This window comes from Orcinus orca, chromosome 6, assembly GCF_937001465.1.
Source record: "Orcinus orca chromosome 6, mOrcOrc1.1, whole genome shotgun sequence".
Taxonomy (NCBI): Eukaryota; Metazoa; Chordata; class Mammalia; order Artiodactyla; family Delphinidae; genus Orcinus; species Orcinus orca.
In genome coordinates, this window is record NC_064564.1 from 7577736 (window position 1) to 7591914 (window position 14179).

Below are 14179 nucleotides of genomic sequence, written 5' to 3' on the forward strand. Positions count from 1 at the left end.
AAAGCGGAGTCAGATTTCTGAAATTCATCAAGATATTATACATGCTCTTATTATTTTTACTCTCCTGTCGCTTTTTCTTAAGAAAATTTGTGGCCTTTCAGTTAGCTTTCACAAAGTGGAAATTAGTAAATAAAGTCAGGATAGAGGGAGGAAGAAAGAGCTAGTGTGTATGTAAAGGCTGAAGAGGAAGGTTTAGAGCAGATGTTTTATGTAAGCAAGCATGGGCCATTGCAGGACTTGGGCCTTTAAACCCTCAGCCAAAACGGTGAATTATTTATTCCCGGAGGGCTTCTGCCAAAACACTGAAATCAGTACACTCCTCTCCTTTTAGAAGTTTTACACCTTTCCAAGGCAAGCACAAATGTATTAAATGGGGAGGTAAGAGAGAACTCTGTTCTATCTGGTAGAAGTAAAGAGACATTAAGTTTATTAGCACAATATTAAGTACTTATTACATTGTTTGAAATACTAACCCTTTTTGTCTTAATGCTTGTTCCTAATACTGCCTCTTTGAATGATCAAGAAACAGAGCTTGCAACCCACAGTGACGTCCGTTTGGTTTCTGTCTGAACAGTAACAAAATGAGTCCCTGTCTCAGCATGGTGGCTGTGTGTGTCTCTCCCTCCCACCGCCCCACTGCTTCAAGACCCCCTCGTGCTCTAAACTAGGCGTTGTTTATAGCGAGGGGGAAGTTCAGATTCTGGCTTTGCCACGTGATCCTTTGGTGAATAACTTAACATTTATGATAGTTTCTTTGTAAATGAAAGAGAACAAGTCGGTTTAAACCATCAGACTGCAAGAGTGGTCTGGAAATTTTGCTCCATTCCTTAAAAGCCACAGAATAAAATAAACTGCTTTCTTGGGTTTCTTTTTATAGTGTTTGTTTAAACATTAGTATAGTGCCACTCCTTATTCTATATCAGTTAGTACATTTTTATTAAAATGATACACTTTTAGATGATTATTTTTGGCATAAAATCTATATTACTGCTACATAATTTGAAGATGTAATCTGTAATCACTTATGCTAAGATCACCTGTTTGAAATTATGTACCAGCTTTTCTAAATTTTTAGGGCTTTAGAAAAATTCCAAATGCTTCTTTGCTTATACGTCTTTGTTATAAGGTATAACAAAATGATATATAACATATATCATTTAGATGCTTAATATTTGAAGATGAGTTGTCCAAAGTGACTTAGCTGTCTGAGGCTAGCATCTGGGCCTTTTGGTAGCAGTTTGTTGCTCTTTTCACTTACCTAATTGTTAGATCCATTAGGATTCCTTTATTCTCAGTCCCGTTCACATCCCTATTAATCGTGTGTGTGTTTATTTAGAAAAGTAATTTTCATTGCTATTGATAGGTATATTTATATACCTACAAGGGTTATGCAGACAAAGTTCATTCTCTGCTTTTTCTAACAAATCTACTTGTCAGAGGTAACCATTATTAACATGTTGTTTCATATCTTTTCATACTGTTTTCTCTGTATTTAAATATACATGTAAGCGTAACTTTTAAACCAAAATAAATTTTACTAAATGATTTTCAAATTAAACATGCTGATCTGCACTTGAAAATAGGGTCAGGGGTCAGATCTCGCTCTTCACCTGTAAATAAACTATTATTGAAACACAGCCATATTCATTCATTTATATATTGTCTATGCCTTCTTTTGTGCTACCGTGGCAAAGTTGAGTAGTTCTGACTATACGGCCTCCAAAGCCTAAAAGATATACTCTCTGGCTCTTTTGCTGACCCCTCTTTTAGATCATAAGCATCTGGCATTTGTTTTTGCCTACTTTCTGGAGCACTAGTAAGATGTTCTCCCCACACTTTGCATGATTTATGGACTTGTACAAGGATAAGTGCAGGAAGAATTCCTAGATATATGGCCGCTGGGTTGGAGATTGTCTGTGTAGCTTTGCCTGCCCAAAGAGGTTATACAAGTTTATACTGAAACTAATGCTTTTGTGGCAGGACCTCTTTTCCCCATAACTTTGCCAACTCAGTGCGTTAGCCAGCTTTTTTAATCTTTACCAATCTGATAGAGGAAAATGCTATTGTAGGTTTTATCTGCATTTCTTTTTCTGTGTTAGATTGAACTTCTTTTCAAATTTAATAGCCAGTTTTTATTTTTTATGAATTGTCTTTGTCTCCTTCCTTGTACCTTCAAGTCTGTTACATAGTGGACACTTGTCAAGTATTTATTTAACTCTAATGAGGGAACCAGCTTGATGACAAAGCTGGTTTAGGGGATCGTGTGTGAGTTGGAAAGGACATGCCATAGTCTTTTTGCCTATTTCCAAGTCTCAGATGAATTTTTCTAATGCTTTCCTGCCTCTGTTTTAGTGTAATTATTTCGAGTGATAACTATTTCTTTATGAATCCCTAATGAACTGCTGAGGAGGCAGCATAGTTCACCATTGTGTCTCACAGAACGCACTCATTGTCCCCTTTTTGCTTTGTAGGAACTCATTACACAATGACAAACGGAGGCAGCATCAGCAGTTCCACCCACCTGCTGGACCTTCTGGATGAACCCATCCCCGGTGTGGGTACCTATGACGATTTCCACACCATCGATTGGGTGCGGGAGAGATGTAAAGACAGGGAAAGGCATAGACGGGTGAGTGTTTTCAGTAATCTTTAAAATGACAGTGCACAATTAGATCATTTACTAATATGTGATCTTGGCCTGCCAAAATATGTTATACATTAAAAGTACATTCAAGTAAATGCCTACATTTTATAAGTAATATGTTTTTTCTCTATGTAATTTTTTAAACGTTTATTTATATCCCATGTCTTTCTGGAAAGGATTTGAAGTAGCTTAAAATCAAAGAAGTATAGTAAGACAAAGCAGGAAGGAAAGGGAAAACGCGGCATGTGAATTGAGGGAGGATGAAGCCAAGTTCAAGATGTAGCAGTCAGCATGATATCTGACTTTGAGCAGCACAGCAGCTACGGCAAAAGAGGAGACGTATTACATAATTTCAGTTGTTGGAAAAAGAAGCAGCTTACTGGGGAGATAGTTTCCCGGGGTTTTGCTGTTTTCTTTTATCTCCTTTCCTGGTTTTAAATTCTGAGATGTTTCTCAAATTGAGTCCAGTATAGGGCATATTGAACGTTGTAATGAATCACTAATCAAAAAAAGAATGGCTTTTGCTAAAAACTACAACTTATGTTAACTTTTTTGTTGTCAATTGTGCCTTACTGATACAGTGTAATCCAAAAATAATTTTAAAAGAGAAAAAAAAACTCTTGAAAATAAAATTCCAAATTCTAAAAGGCCGTTTGCAAATTTGAGCTCTGAAAGTTACTTGTAAATGAAATAATGGCTTGTACAAATTAGGTATTACCTTTCATAATAATGTATATATGTGTATTAAACCTAAAGTTGGACTTAGATTATATTGTTTATGAAAAGTACTGCTTCTGAGATTCATCAGTCAATATTTACCTTTTCTGGGAACATTATAAATGGAGTGTAACTGAAAATAAGAGGTAATACCGTATTAGATACTAAAACTGAGAAATTTCAAAAATATTAATTCATTTAAAAGTAACAGTAACAAACCCATTACATGTTAACATAAAAAACATATTTTTATGAAAAATAACTATTTTCCAAAATAAAAAATATTTAATGAGAGAGTGACATTGTATTACATCTTTATAAATCATTCATTCATTGTTGTCTGGTTTACTGAAAACTGCTGGTTTCTCATATCTGCTGCTGCAATCTGTTGTGATATGTTTTGATTGAAGTACGTGAAGAAAATCCAGCCTCACACAGATGTGTAGTTGGAAAAGCCAGGAGTATTTTAATAACCTTTTCAGATCATTGTGGATATTCTTTGATACTGCATGACAGTGACAGTGACAAGTGGTAGTTTCTTAAAGGTTAGATGCACTGTGTAATCTGAAACTGTATCAATGAACTTTTTGTCTCCTATTACATTAAAATCTCTTGGTTCCTGTTGAACTTTGAATGGATGATTTTGTAATATTATGCCATGATCCTTTGAAAAATAGTAAAAAAAAAAAATAAGAAAGAAAGAGAAAAATAGTGAATCATTGATTCATGCAGTTCTTTCAATAGTTGACACTTTCATTACACCATATCATTATACAATATCAAAAAAGGCACATTTGTTAATATCAACACTGATCTCCTCAGAAACGTCTTTAAGGACTGGGATCTGTCATTCTTATAGTGATGGCTACAAGTTTTCTAACATTCATTTTTACTTGAAAGCTCAAATTCTATCACTGGAAACAAATACACATTTTACTTGAAATGACAGGCTTACTTGGTTCATTTTTGAGAAAAATACCTGTCAAATTTCCAAGTCTGAAAAACCATGGCTTGGTGGTTTTCTTTCAAGTAACATGGGTGTTCCATGGAAGTGTTTGTTTTGCAGCTCAAGTAGATCGCACAGGTGCTTTTCCTCAAGGCCTCGCCTCTGGCTTCAGTGTGCATCGGAAGTGCTCTGTGTATACTTCAGTCATCACACGCAGTGTTAGGAAGCCTCAGTAGACTGGGCGCAATACTTTTTACTGCTTCCTCAAAGACATTTCAAAGTGAAACTGGCACTTAACTTACCTTTTAGCTCTAAGTGGCAGTGAAGAATGTGATGACTGCCAGGGTGTTTGGATGCTACCGCCTTGACTCTGCTGAGGACCCAGCAGTTATGTTATCGCTTTTGCGTTGTCAGTGAAAGCATCAACATGGTGAAAAAGGCACATCGTGTTTTAATATTACTATGAAAATAGCTTTGACCATGAAGACCCCTGAGAAAAGGTCTCAGGGACACACAGGGTGTCTGGGCCACACCATGAGAACCACTGTTTTTTTTTTTTTTTTATTTATTTTTAATTTTAATTTTAATTTTTGGCTGTGCTGGGTCTTTGTTGCTGCGCGCAGGCTTTCTCTAGTTGCGGTGAGCGGGGGCTACTCTTCGTTGAGGTGCGCGGGCTTCTCATTGCGGTGGCTTCTCTTGTTGCGGAGCATGGGCTCTAGGTGCTCAGGCTTCAGTAGTTGTGGCACGTGGGCTCAGTAGTTGTGGCTCACAGGCTCTAGAGCACAGGCTCAGTAGTTGTGGTGCACGGGCTTAGTTGCTCCGCGGCACGTGGGATCTTCCCTGGCCAGGGCTCGAACCCATGTCCCTTGCATTGGCAGGTGGATTCTTAACCTCTGCACCACCAGGGAAGCCCCCGAGAACCACTGTTTTAATCCAGTGTGCCTAAATCACACACACTATAAATTCCATACCTTGTGTGATTGTTAGGTAAACACAGTTATACTTGGAATTATATTACTTTACAGAGTCACTGACATATTCAGGGAGGGTTTAAGTGTGTTCTCAAGTGAGGGGTAGGAAAGGGTCCATAGATACCGTGTTTATAAAATTATAGAGAAAACTGAAACTAAAACCACAACACATCCCTTTTTTTCTCTGGTTATGAAAGTAGTCCATGGTCCTTGAAAACATTTCAAATAATATAACAATAAGTGAAGTAGTCAGTGAGTGTCCTAGCTATTCACATCAATCATCTCTTTCTAAGTAAGTCAAATATCATTTTCAGTGCTTTAATATATGCTTATATAAGCATAAAACTCTGTTAAAGCTGGGAAGTTCTACATGTAGATGTTCTTACTGTTGTTCTTAAAGCATCAAATTAAAAAAAAAAAGTTTCTATATTAGTGCATATAGCTATCTAATTCCTTTTTCCCCTAAACTTTTAATTATCCTTGTAGCCCTCCTACCCCAGCTTATTTTTATTTTTTTGCGGTACACGGGCCTCTGACTGTTGTGGCCACTCCGTTGCGGAGCACGGGCTCTGGACGCGCAGGCTCAGCGGCCACGGCTCATGGGCCCAGCCGCTCTGCGGCATGTGGGATCTTCCCGTACGGGAGCACGAACCCGTGTCCCCTGCATCGGCAGGCGGACTCTCAACCACTGCACCACTAGGGAAGCTGCCCCCGCCCCCAGCTTATTTTGAAGCAGATTCAGCATTATATCATTTCAAATATTTATGTCAGTATTTCGCAGGATGGTAGCAATCTAATTCTCATTCCGTTTTTATTTATTAGCTTGACTTTTTCTATAAAGAGAACCTTCCCACACCAATTACCTGGATTCCCTCAAGTTCGGGTTGTTCAGAGAAGGGAGGAGGTTTGACACCTCATGGCTCCCTAGCATCCTCAGAGTTGACCAGTGAGGTTTTGGTTTGCTTGTTTGGTTGCTGTTTCTGTATCTTCATGGGCCTAAACATATTTGATGTGTTTTAATCATCACAATTATTATCCTTATTGATGCCCATGTTATTCCATTTCTGACCAGTGGCAGCCTATTTAGGTTGGTGTGTGAGTCCTTTGGCCCGTGCTTAGTAGACTTTGATGTATTCTGGGAAGACAAGTTAATCCTGGCTCATGTTACACGTTTCCTGCACCGAACCTGGACCTCTCCAAGGAGCTCTGGTTCCTTTGAAGGAAAATGGTACACAGGCATCCTGAGCGCTGGAGGCTCTTACTGCTTGCAGGCTGGCCATTGTTTCTAGCCTCTTAAGTTTAGAGGAACCTTCTAATTTAAATTAAATGCTGTAGGGCTTTCATTTGACTTGTAGTCCTTAAGCCTGTATCTCCTTTCAGCCAAGCCTAGAATCTCAGCGTCACATGCATTGTTTCTCCTCACAACACACACACAGCAGATGTGTTATTTCAGAATAACGCTACCAACACTCTCGCCAGCAACATGCTTACTGAAGAGTTTTAGTGTTTTCTTTTTTTACGATACTTTTTGTCCTTAGTGTTTAACCCACTAGGGTTCCACATACAAATTACTTTCTTTTATAGTCCCTGCGCCTCCCAACTTATTGCCTTCCTCCTCTTACAGGTAATGATTCACACTTTCAATGTTATGTTTTGTCCCTTTATTTTTTAAAATGCAAGCATATATATTTATTTATTTTTCTTAGATAAATGGTAGCATCCTATACACACTTATACCTTGCTTTTCTCCCCCAAATGATACTGCATTTATCTCATTCTTTTTTAATGGCTACAGAGTTTTTCATGACATAGATGTACTGCAGTTTATTTAACCAGTACTATATTGATGAACATTTAGATGATTTTCAAATTTTTACTTAATGTTATATCTCATTAAACATTACAGTTATTCTTACTTAGAGGAAGAAGCAACATGAGGTTTATTGTTTTTGAAAGGAATGACCTACCTTCAATTCTAAAGAATGGTTAATATCTGTGATTGGTTGCTTATAATATAGAAGGAATAAAATTGCCGCATTCAATTTAGAACTTACTGAGTCTTTTGAATGGAGCCTTGTGGCTTGAAATAGAGCAAATGTTTGAAATAGGCCAGATCATTGAATTCCGGCTGTAGCCCTCCCGTGGGATGAAGGAGCACTGAAGTCCTGGCCCGAGAATGTGGCTTTGTAAAGCAGCCGTGGTAGTAGGACAGAAGAGGTTTGGGCAAGTTAGGGATCGTTTCTTAAGAAGAGAGGAGAGACTTGCCCTCTTGTGTCTTAGAGTGAGATCTAGAAATCAAATCTGTTGCCGTCCTGCGAATCTTACCTCCTGCTCTGTATTTGTAGAGGACGTTTCTGCCTTACACAGTGATGGGACCCTTCCCCTGGGATTGGAGTGCTCCTTTCTCGCATATTACAGGCCTACACATTTTGGCAGCCCCTTTATTCACATGACTGCTTTGTACTGCATTTATGGGCATAGTACTGTTACTCACTGACCTTACCTTTTAAAGACTATTATGTTCCACTTAACTGCTAGAAGCAGAGAATGAGCAGGGAATGGCAGACATTTCAAGCTATAATGTCTTATTTCTGTTAATATGAAAGATGTATACCAGCTAAGATTGATTCAGTTTAACAGTCTGTGTCAGACTTTATGTGGTTTGTGGACCCCTTTGCTCTCATCCTGTGGTTCTTGTTAAAAATACAGATTTCTGGGTAAATGCTTGTCATCTGGGTCGCAGGTGTCTGACCTCCTGATTCTGCCCCAAACTCACTTATCCCATTATTTAGTTTAGAAAGTACTGTTCCATGTATAGTAACTGAGAAAATTGTTAGATTCTAGAACTCTGGCTTCTGTTCGTAGTTTGAAAAATGAAGCATAAACATTTCTAATTTCAGATCAACAGCAAAAAGAAAGAATCAGCATGGGAAATGACAAAAAGTTTGTATGATGCGTGGTCAGGATGGCTAGTAGTAACACTAACAGGATTGGCATCAGGTAAAGAAAATTTTTAATGTAACCCTTTTTTGGTTAACAGGATAATAAACAGTTCTCCCCTCCTTCTTGCAGTTTTTTTTCAGGTACTTTTCGATTTTTAGAAGCATTTGTTTCTTTCCTTCCAAAAAATCTTCTTAAATATAAGACTAGGAGGCAGGAGGCGCAGAGTTCTAGCCTTGGCTCTGTCAGCGTACGTGTCTATCCAATTGGGGTGACCTTTCTCGCTCTGTTTCTTTATCTGTAAAACACATGGTTTGGACCAAATGATCAGTGAAGTATATTTTAATGTTAACATCACAGTAAATAGCTAATATTTATTGAGTGCTTCCTGTGTGTCATACACTGTTCCAAAAGCTTTACGTGTGTGTAAACCTCATGGCAGGCCTATGGTCTGAGTCTTAACAGCCGAGGGGACTAAGCACAGAGAGCTTAAGCGAGTTGACCGAGGTCATGTAGCTAGAGAGTCGGCAGGGCACAGTCAGAGCCCACGCTTAAGCTCCGTGTGGGCTGCACCGCGCCCAGAGGCCCTCTGGGTGAGACTTTAATAGCAGTTGAAGATGTGAAAACAAACACGAAGGGCTGTTTTACTGACTTTCAGCTTCCACTGTGGAAGATTCTGTCCCCAAGAACACAAGGGAAAGTTAAAATTTGTGTAGAGAGTAGAGGCAGTCTGATACTCCTTATTGGCTGGCTACTGTTTATGTGACCCATTGATCTTTTTATATGAGAAGGACCTAGATTTTGACCATAAATTTGTGTATTCTCTGTACTCTGTCAGTAAGATGATCTTGGTATATTTGATTTTCTGTTAAAAGAAAAAAAGAAACAAACCTGATAGTCTGTCACAGTAATTCATTAATGCCATGAGTTTCACTAATTCTAACGGATATTCCATTTTAATGAGCTTGAGATCCTTTGTAAATCTACGGATTGGGTTTCAGATTAAAAGACACTAGTAAAAACTATGACTTCACAACCTGAGATGAGCCCCTCCTGCCAGGTGGTTGTCTTTGGAAGATTCCGACACATTTTAAAAATCACAGTGAATTTTAATGATGTAAGTAGTTTTAATTTCAAGCAAAGAATAACAGTTTTATTTTAAAGAATAGCTATTTACACTTTTTAAAAAGTAATAGAAACTTCTAATACGATTTGAAATCTTAAATTTGTGTAGTATTCTCTTTATGACCCTTTATTTGTAGGGAGTCCCCAGCTTTCCTTGACCCTTTTAACCTGATAGTTCTGGGCTCCCCAGAAATGGACTGCTTGTTTTCACCACCTCCAACATTTTTTCCAGGGGCATTGGCTGGTTTAATAGACATCGCCGCCGACTGGATGACTGACCTCAAGGAGGGCATCTGCCTTAGTGCACTGTGGTACAACCACGAACAGTGTTGCTGGGGGTCTAATGAAACCACATTTGAGGAGAGGGATAAATGTCCACAGTGGAAAACCTGGGCGGAATTAATCATAGGGCAAGCGGAGGTGAGTCTTGCTTTGTCTCAAAGTGAATTAATAATTGATACCGTGAAATAAGTCTCCAATTCATTTAATTATAGAATTAATCACATGTTAGATGACTGCAGCTGCATTAAAGGAAAATAAAGAAAGAAATGTAATAGGATAGAATGGAAAATATGAGAATACGTTGCCGTGAGTAAAATGTAGGTACTGTTTGAAGAGGCTCTTCTATTAACTGCGTAGCCACATACAAATCTGCTGGGTTATGACGTAAAATGTATTTCTTATTGTAGAAAAGAAGTGCAGTAGGAGCTGTGTAACCACAAAGTGCCTATTAACATAGTACATCACAATGGTTTGAGAAGTATGAATTATGAAAAATGTTAGTGAAAATAAGCCTTCTGACTGGAGATATCTTGCAAAAATGCCGAGATTTTTCTTTGTGGCATGACAGTTTTTAAATGAGTATTTTACTATTGTTGATGTTCTATAAAGAACATTTCAGAAGTTAGAATATTATATTTTATATATATATACATGGTTACATGGTAAGATATGGATATGTTTTTAAAATTTTGTCATAGCTGAATTTTAGCACTGAAAAGAATATATCTGCTGGTGAGATGGGCAGTATGCTGTTTCTCACTTAATCTTCAGGAGAATCGCAGCAAAATGAAATCTGAGTGTGAAGGTAGTTTTGTCTTCACCAACTGTTTCCAAAAAGTGGTTTGTGGGTTGGCGGAGATTGAAGTGCAGCCGAGATTCTTGGCAACAAGACTTTGAGGATCAGGAAGAAGCTAGGAAAAATATTAAATAGATGGTCTCCTTGGTACGTATACAAATATGTTTTTAGACTCTACTTAAATATTTCGTTCATGTAAAGCTTTTATTATTGTGGCAGTAAACCAGGAGCCTTCTACAAGTTTCACCCAAGCTGCTTAGGTGGCAAGCACTTGAATTAGTGACGCCCGTAAATTAAGTTCATGCTATTGAACTGTTTGTTTCTTAGGGTCCTGGTTCGTACATCATGAACTACATAATGTACATCTTCTGGGCCTTGAGTTTCGCCTTTCTTGCCGTTTCCCTGGTGAAGGTGTTTGCTCCGTATGCCTGTGGCTCTGGGATTCCAGAGGTAAGCCATGCAGTGTTTAGTGTCATCAACATTTTGCAGTTGTGATACTTATCTTTTTGCCTGTAGGGGGGAAAAGTAGTGGTTTTTCTGGGGAAGTGGTTTGTCTGTAATATGAAAAAGAAAATTTTTTAAATGTCAGCTGATAGTAGACATCGTTGAAAGAAATTCTTCCCCATACTCATTTCATTGTTTGCTGTGGAGGTTGATTTTTTTTCCTCACCACTAATTTCGCACATGACTAAACGAATATCAGCCCTGAGCTAAACATCAAGAACCTGGAAAGTATCTTGCAGCCTCAAGTTCTTTGGTGACTTAGTTGATGTTTTGCTCATTATGAACTGGATTTGATTACGTTCATTTTCTTTTTATAACTATCTTTTAATTAGATAAGTTAATAATCCTTGAACTTGGCAGTTAACATTTAGAACCCTTTTGTACTTTAAAATAAATATTTGATCATAGTGGGTCCATAGTACAGACTTCTGGGTTTTATTTTTTATCAACAGTGACTTAAAGAAGAATATACTTAGGATTGAACATGATGTGAACTTATTTCTTTTCTTTTCCCTTTTTATTTTTCTGTCTCAAATAAGTTACTAGCGCTTTCTAGTGCATTGCTTTTAAAAACAATTTTAGTGATTTTAAAGCTGTATTAATTAAGAATATCTTTAATAAGGAGCAATGCTGTGTAGTATTCAGCAGTTGTCACTCATCCTTCTTAATATATAGGAAAATATTACACATTATTACAGTACTCTGAGAAGGCACAATATCTTTAAAGGCAAGATATCTTTATTTCTGACACAGAATGTCTGAAATGTATCTAACTTTATTATATGTCTGTAACAGAAATATCCCACTTTACCATTTGCTGGTTATGTAATTATACCCCTTGCATTGAAGTCTGTAGCCCCTTAACATGGCCTGGTATTTTAGTTTTGTTCATGAGATAGGGTTGCCTTCTATCCTTGCTGGGGAAGAGAATTAGAATACGTTACAGATTTATTACATAGAGCGTAACAGTTCAAGCTTTCAGAAAATGAATTGTGAATCTTTCCATTGTCCACCAAAATTTGCAGGGTGAGTAAAACAAGAGAGTAATCTATTAGTTAAGGTCTCATGTTTCTTACAGGAAATTAAGCTGCCTTGATCTTTCCTTTGTAGATTAAAACTATTTTGAGTGGATTCATCATCAGAGGCTACTTGGGAAAATGGACTTTAATGATTAAAACCATCACATTAGTACTGGCTGTGGCATCAGGTTTGAGTTTAGGGAAAGAAGGGCCCTTGGTACACGTTGCCTGTTGCTGTGGAAATATCTTTTCCTACCTCTTTCCCAAGTACAGCACAAATGAAGCCAAGAAAAGAGAGGTAAGCGTCTTCTGTTGTTTATTTGACAGACGAACATCTGTTCCATAGACTTAATCAGTGAAGAATCTCCTAGTGTAAGGATCACATTGGATACATTCTGTATTCAGATTACAATTTTAATGTGTTCTGAATGATCTCCAGAATCTGTCTGGAGTCCATCCCCAGTGCGGCTCACTCCTGTATTTCAGGGAGGTTTAGATGGCCTGGTGTCGTTGGTTTCAGCTGCATTTCACAAAGATTTGCATTTGTTTTTGCTTTGCCTGACACCTCTCCTCCTCTGGGGTGTTTCCCAAATGTAACATGGTTTTACTCCTGTTTCTCCGGATCAGTGTTTCTCCTGGGGTGGGCCATCTCACCAGCTGTTTTCCTCTGGAGGAGGTTTCTGATGCCCAGTGGGAGAGGTGTGTCATCTCACAGAGCTCTCTGGCACCTTAGGGAAGCTCGAAGGGTCTTTAACCTCCTGAGGTTACATCAGAGATTCACGTTAAGGGGATACAGGACTTCGTCTTGCCTGAGATCTTCTAGGAGACCTTTAAACTTGATATAGAGTTCCCCTGAGGTTTCTAGGTTGGTGTGGATATTTTCTAGAAGAAAAGTGGGCTCCTGGGACCTTCTTATTAGTTCTAGACTTTGGGAGCCCAGTCCCTTCCTGTTTGCCCAGTCTCAACTGCATTTGTCTACCCAGTGCAGTTCCTTTACTTGCTATTGTACCTTGACATTTGTGGAGTACGATTTTAATTTTTATTTATTCATTATAAGTACAAAAATTTATTTATTAGAAAATATTATAGAAATTAAATTCACCCAGATTTTAATATGCACACTGTGAAGATTAGTAATGTTTATGACATTAACTTGATTCTGACACCTTGGCGTGTAAATGACTAGAGTTCACACGTTAGTTGAAAGCATTTAGGCTTCGTATTTTGGCCTTCTTCCCTTGACCACTTCCTTGACGTGTTTAAATTAAGTGATTCTTAGATATTTATGAAACAGACGAAAACATCTGTGACTTTTAAGTATGTGGGTGCTAGCTTGATTGTAAAATTCTATTATATTAAACAGAGAATCAGAGAATTCAGTTAAGTCTGTTGTCTGCAATCCTGTTGGTGGAAAAAAACACAAAATAGTAAGTTAGATTTGCTCTCCCTCCTCCCCCAAATAAGCAGTCTGCCTTCTAAAGCCGGGTACAATTTAATTAAAACAAGAATTTGTTCATTTTTAATTTACCAACTACTGACTGTGGAGCCTGACTATGGAGTTCGTGCTCTTAACACTTACAATTTAATTTTTATTATTTCAAATTTCTCTTTCAGAGATGTCAGAATTCACCATTTGAGGAAATGCTTTGGTAGCCTCAGATATTTACTGGAGTAAAGTAGTAAAAGGAATAAAGACTTAGAAAAGTACTTGATTACCAGTAGATGCCCAGTGACTTGATATGTGTGTTTGGCTTCGCCCTGGTGGGAGGTGGGCAGCGTTCAGTGGCCGCCTGGGGACTGGAGGGAGGACCGTGAGTGCTGTTTCTTCCTTGCTGTGACCTGTGCTGGGCGTGCGCCCTCGGGTGGCCATGGTTTGTACCCTCACCTGAGGCTCCCAAGGGGGCAGTAGCGGACTCTTCAGAGGACTTAGGGAACTGAACCTGTAGGGAGCTCGATAGGTTTTAAGTTCCCTGGACATTTCACTAGGATGTGGGCTAGAGTAATTATTAATGATGCAGCAGTGAGCTCCAAAATCTGAAGAAATAATATCCTGTTTAAAAACAAACAAACAACTCTCTCCACTGGTCTCTCCACTCGTGTCCTCAAGCACACATCTCGAAGATTGTCTGTGGTCATTGCCTTTTCTTTACATCTTGCTTATTACATTGGTGTATCTCGCACAAATGTGTTTTTACTGGATATTGACTATGAGAGTGACCTTTCAATTAAAGCAGA

General features: G+C 38.3%; 1 protein-coding gene across 7 annotated transcripts in view; it reads left to right on the plus strand.

The window, feature by feature from the left end:
• The window catches only part of CLCN3 (chloride voltage-gated channel 3), an 83366-nt gene that overhangs the window by 48919 nt on the left and 20268 nt on the right, over positions 1–14179 (plus strand). For 6 of the 7 annotated variants that reach the window (XM_004278668.4, XM_033403575.2, XM_004278669.4 and 3 more), the window contains 5 exons: positions 2472–2629; positions 8179–8278; positions 9576–9763; positions 10749–10871; positions 12036–12242. In XM_004278668.4, the coding sequence (XP_004278716.2) occupies positions 2472–2629; positions 8179–8278; positions 9576–9763; positions 10749–10871; positions 12036–12242 (776 nt within the window). Of the gene's footprint in view, positions 1–2471; positions 2630–8178; positions 8279–9575; positions 9764–10748; positions 10872–12035; positions 12243–14179 lie in introns of those variants that run through there. The other variant, XM_033403578.2, reaches the window with a different exon arrangement.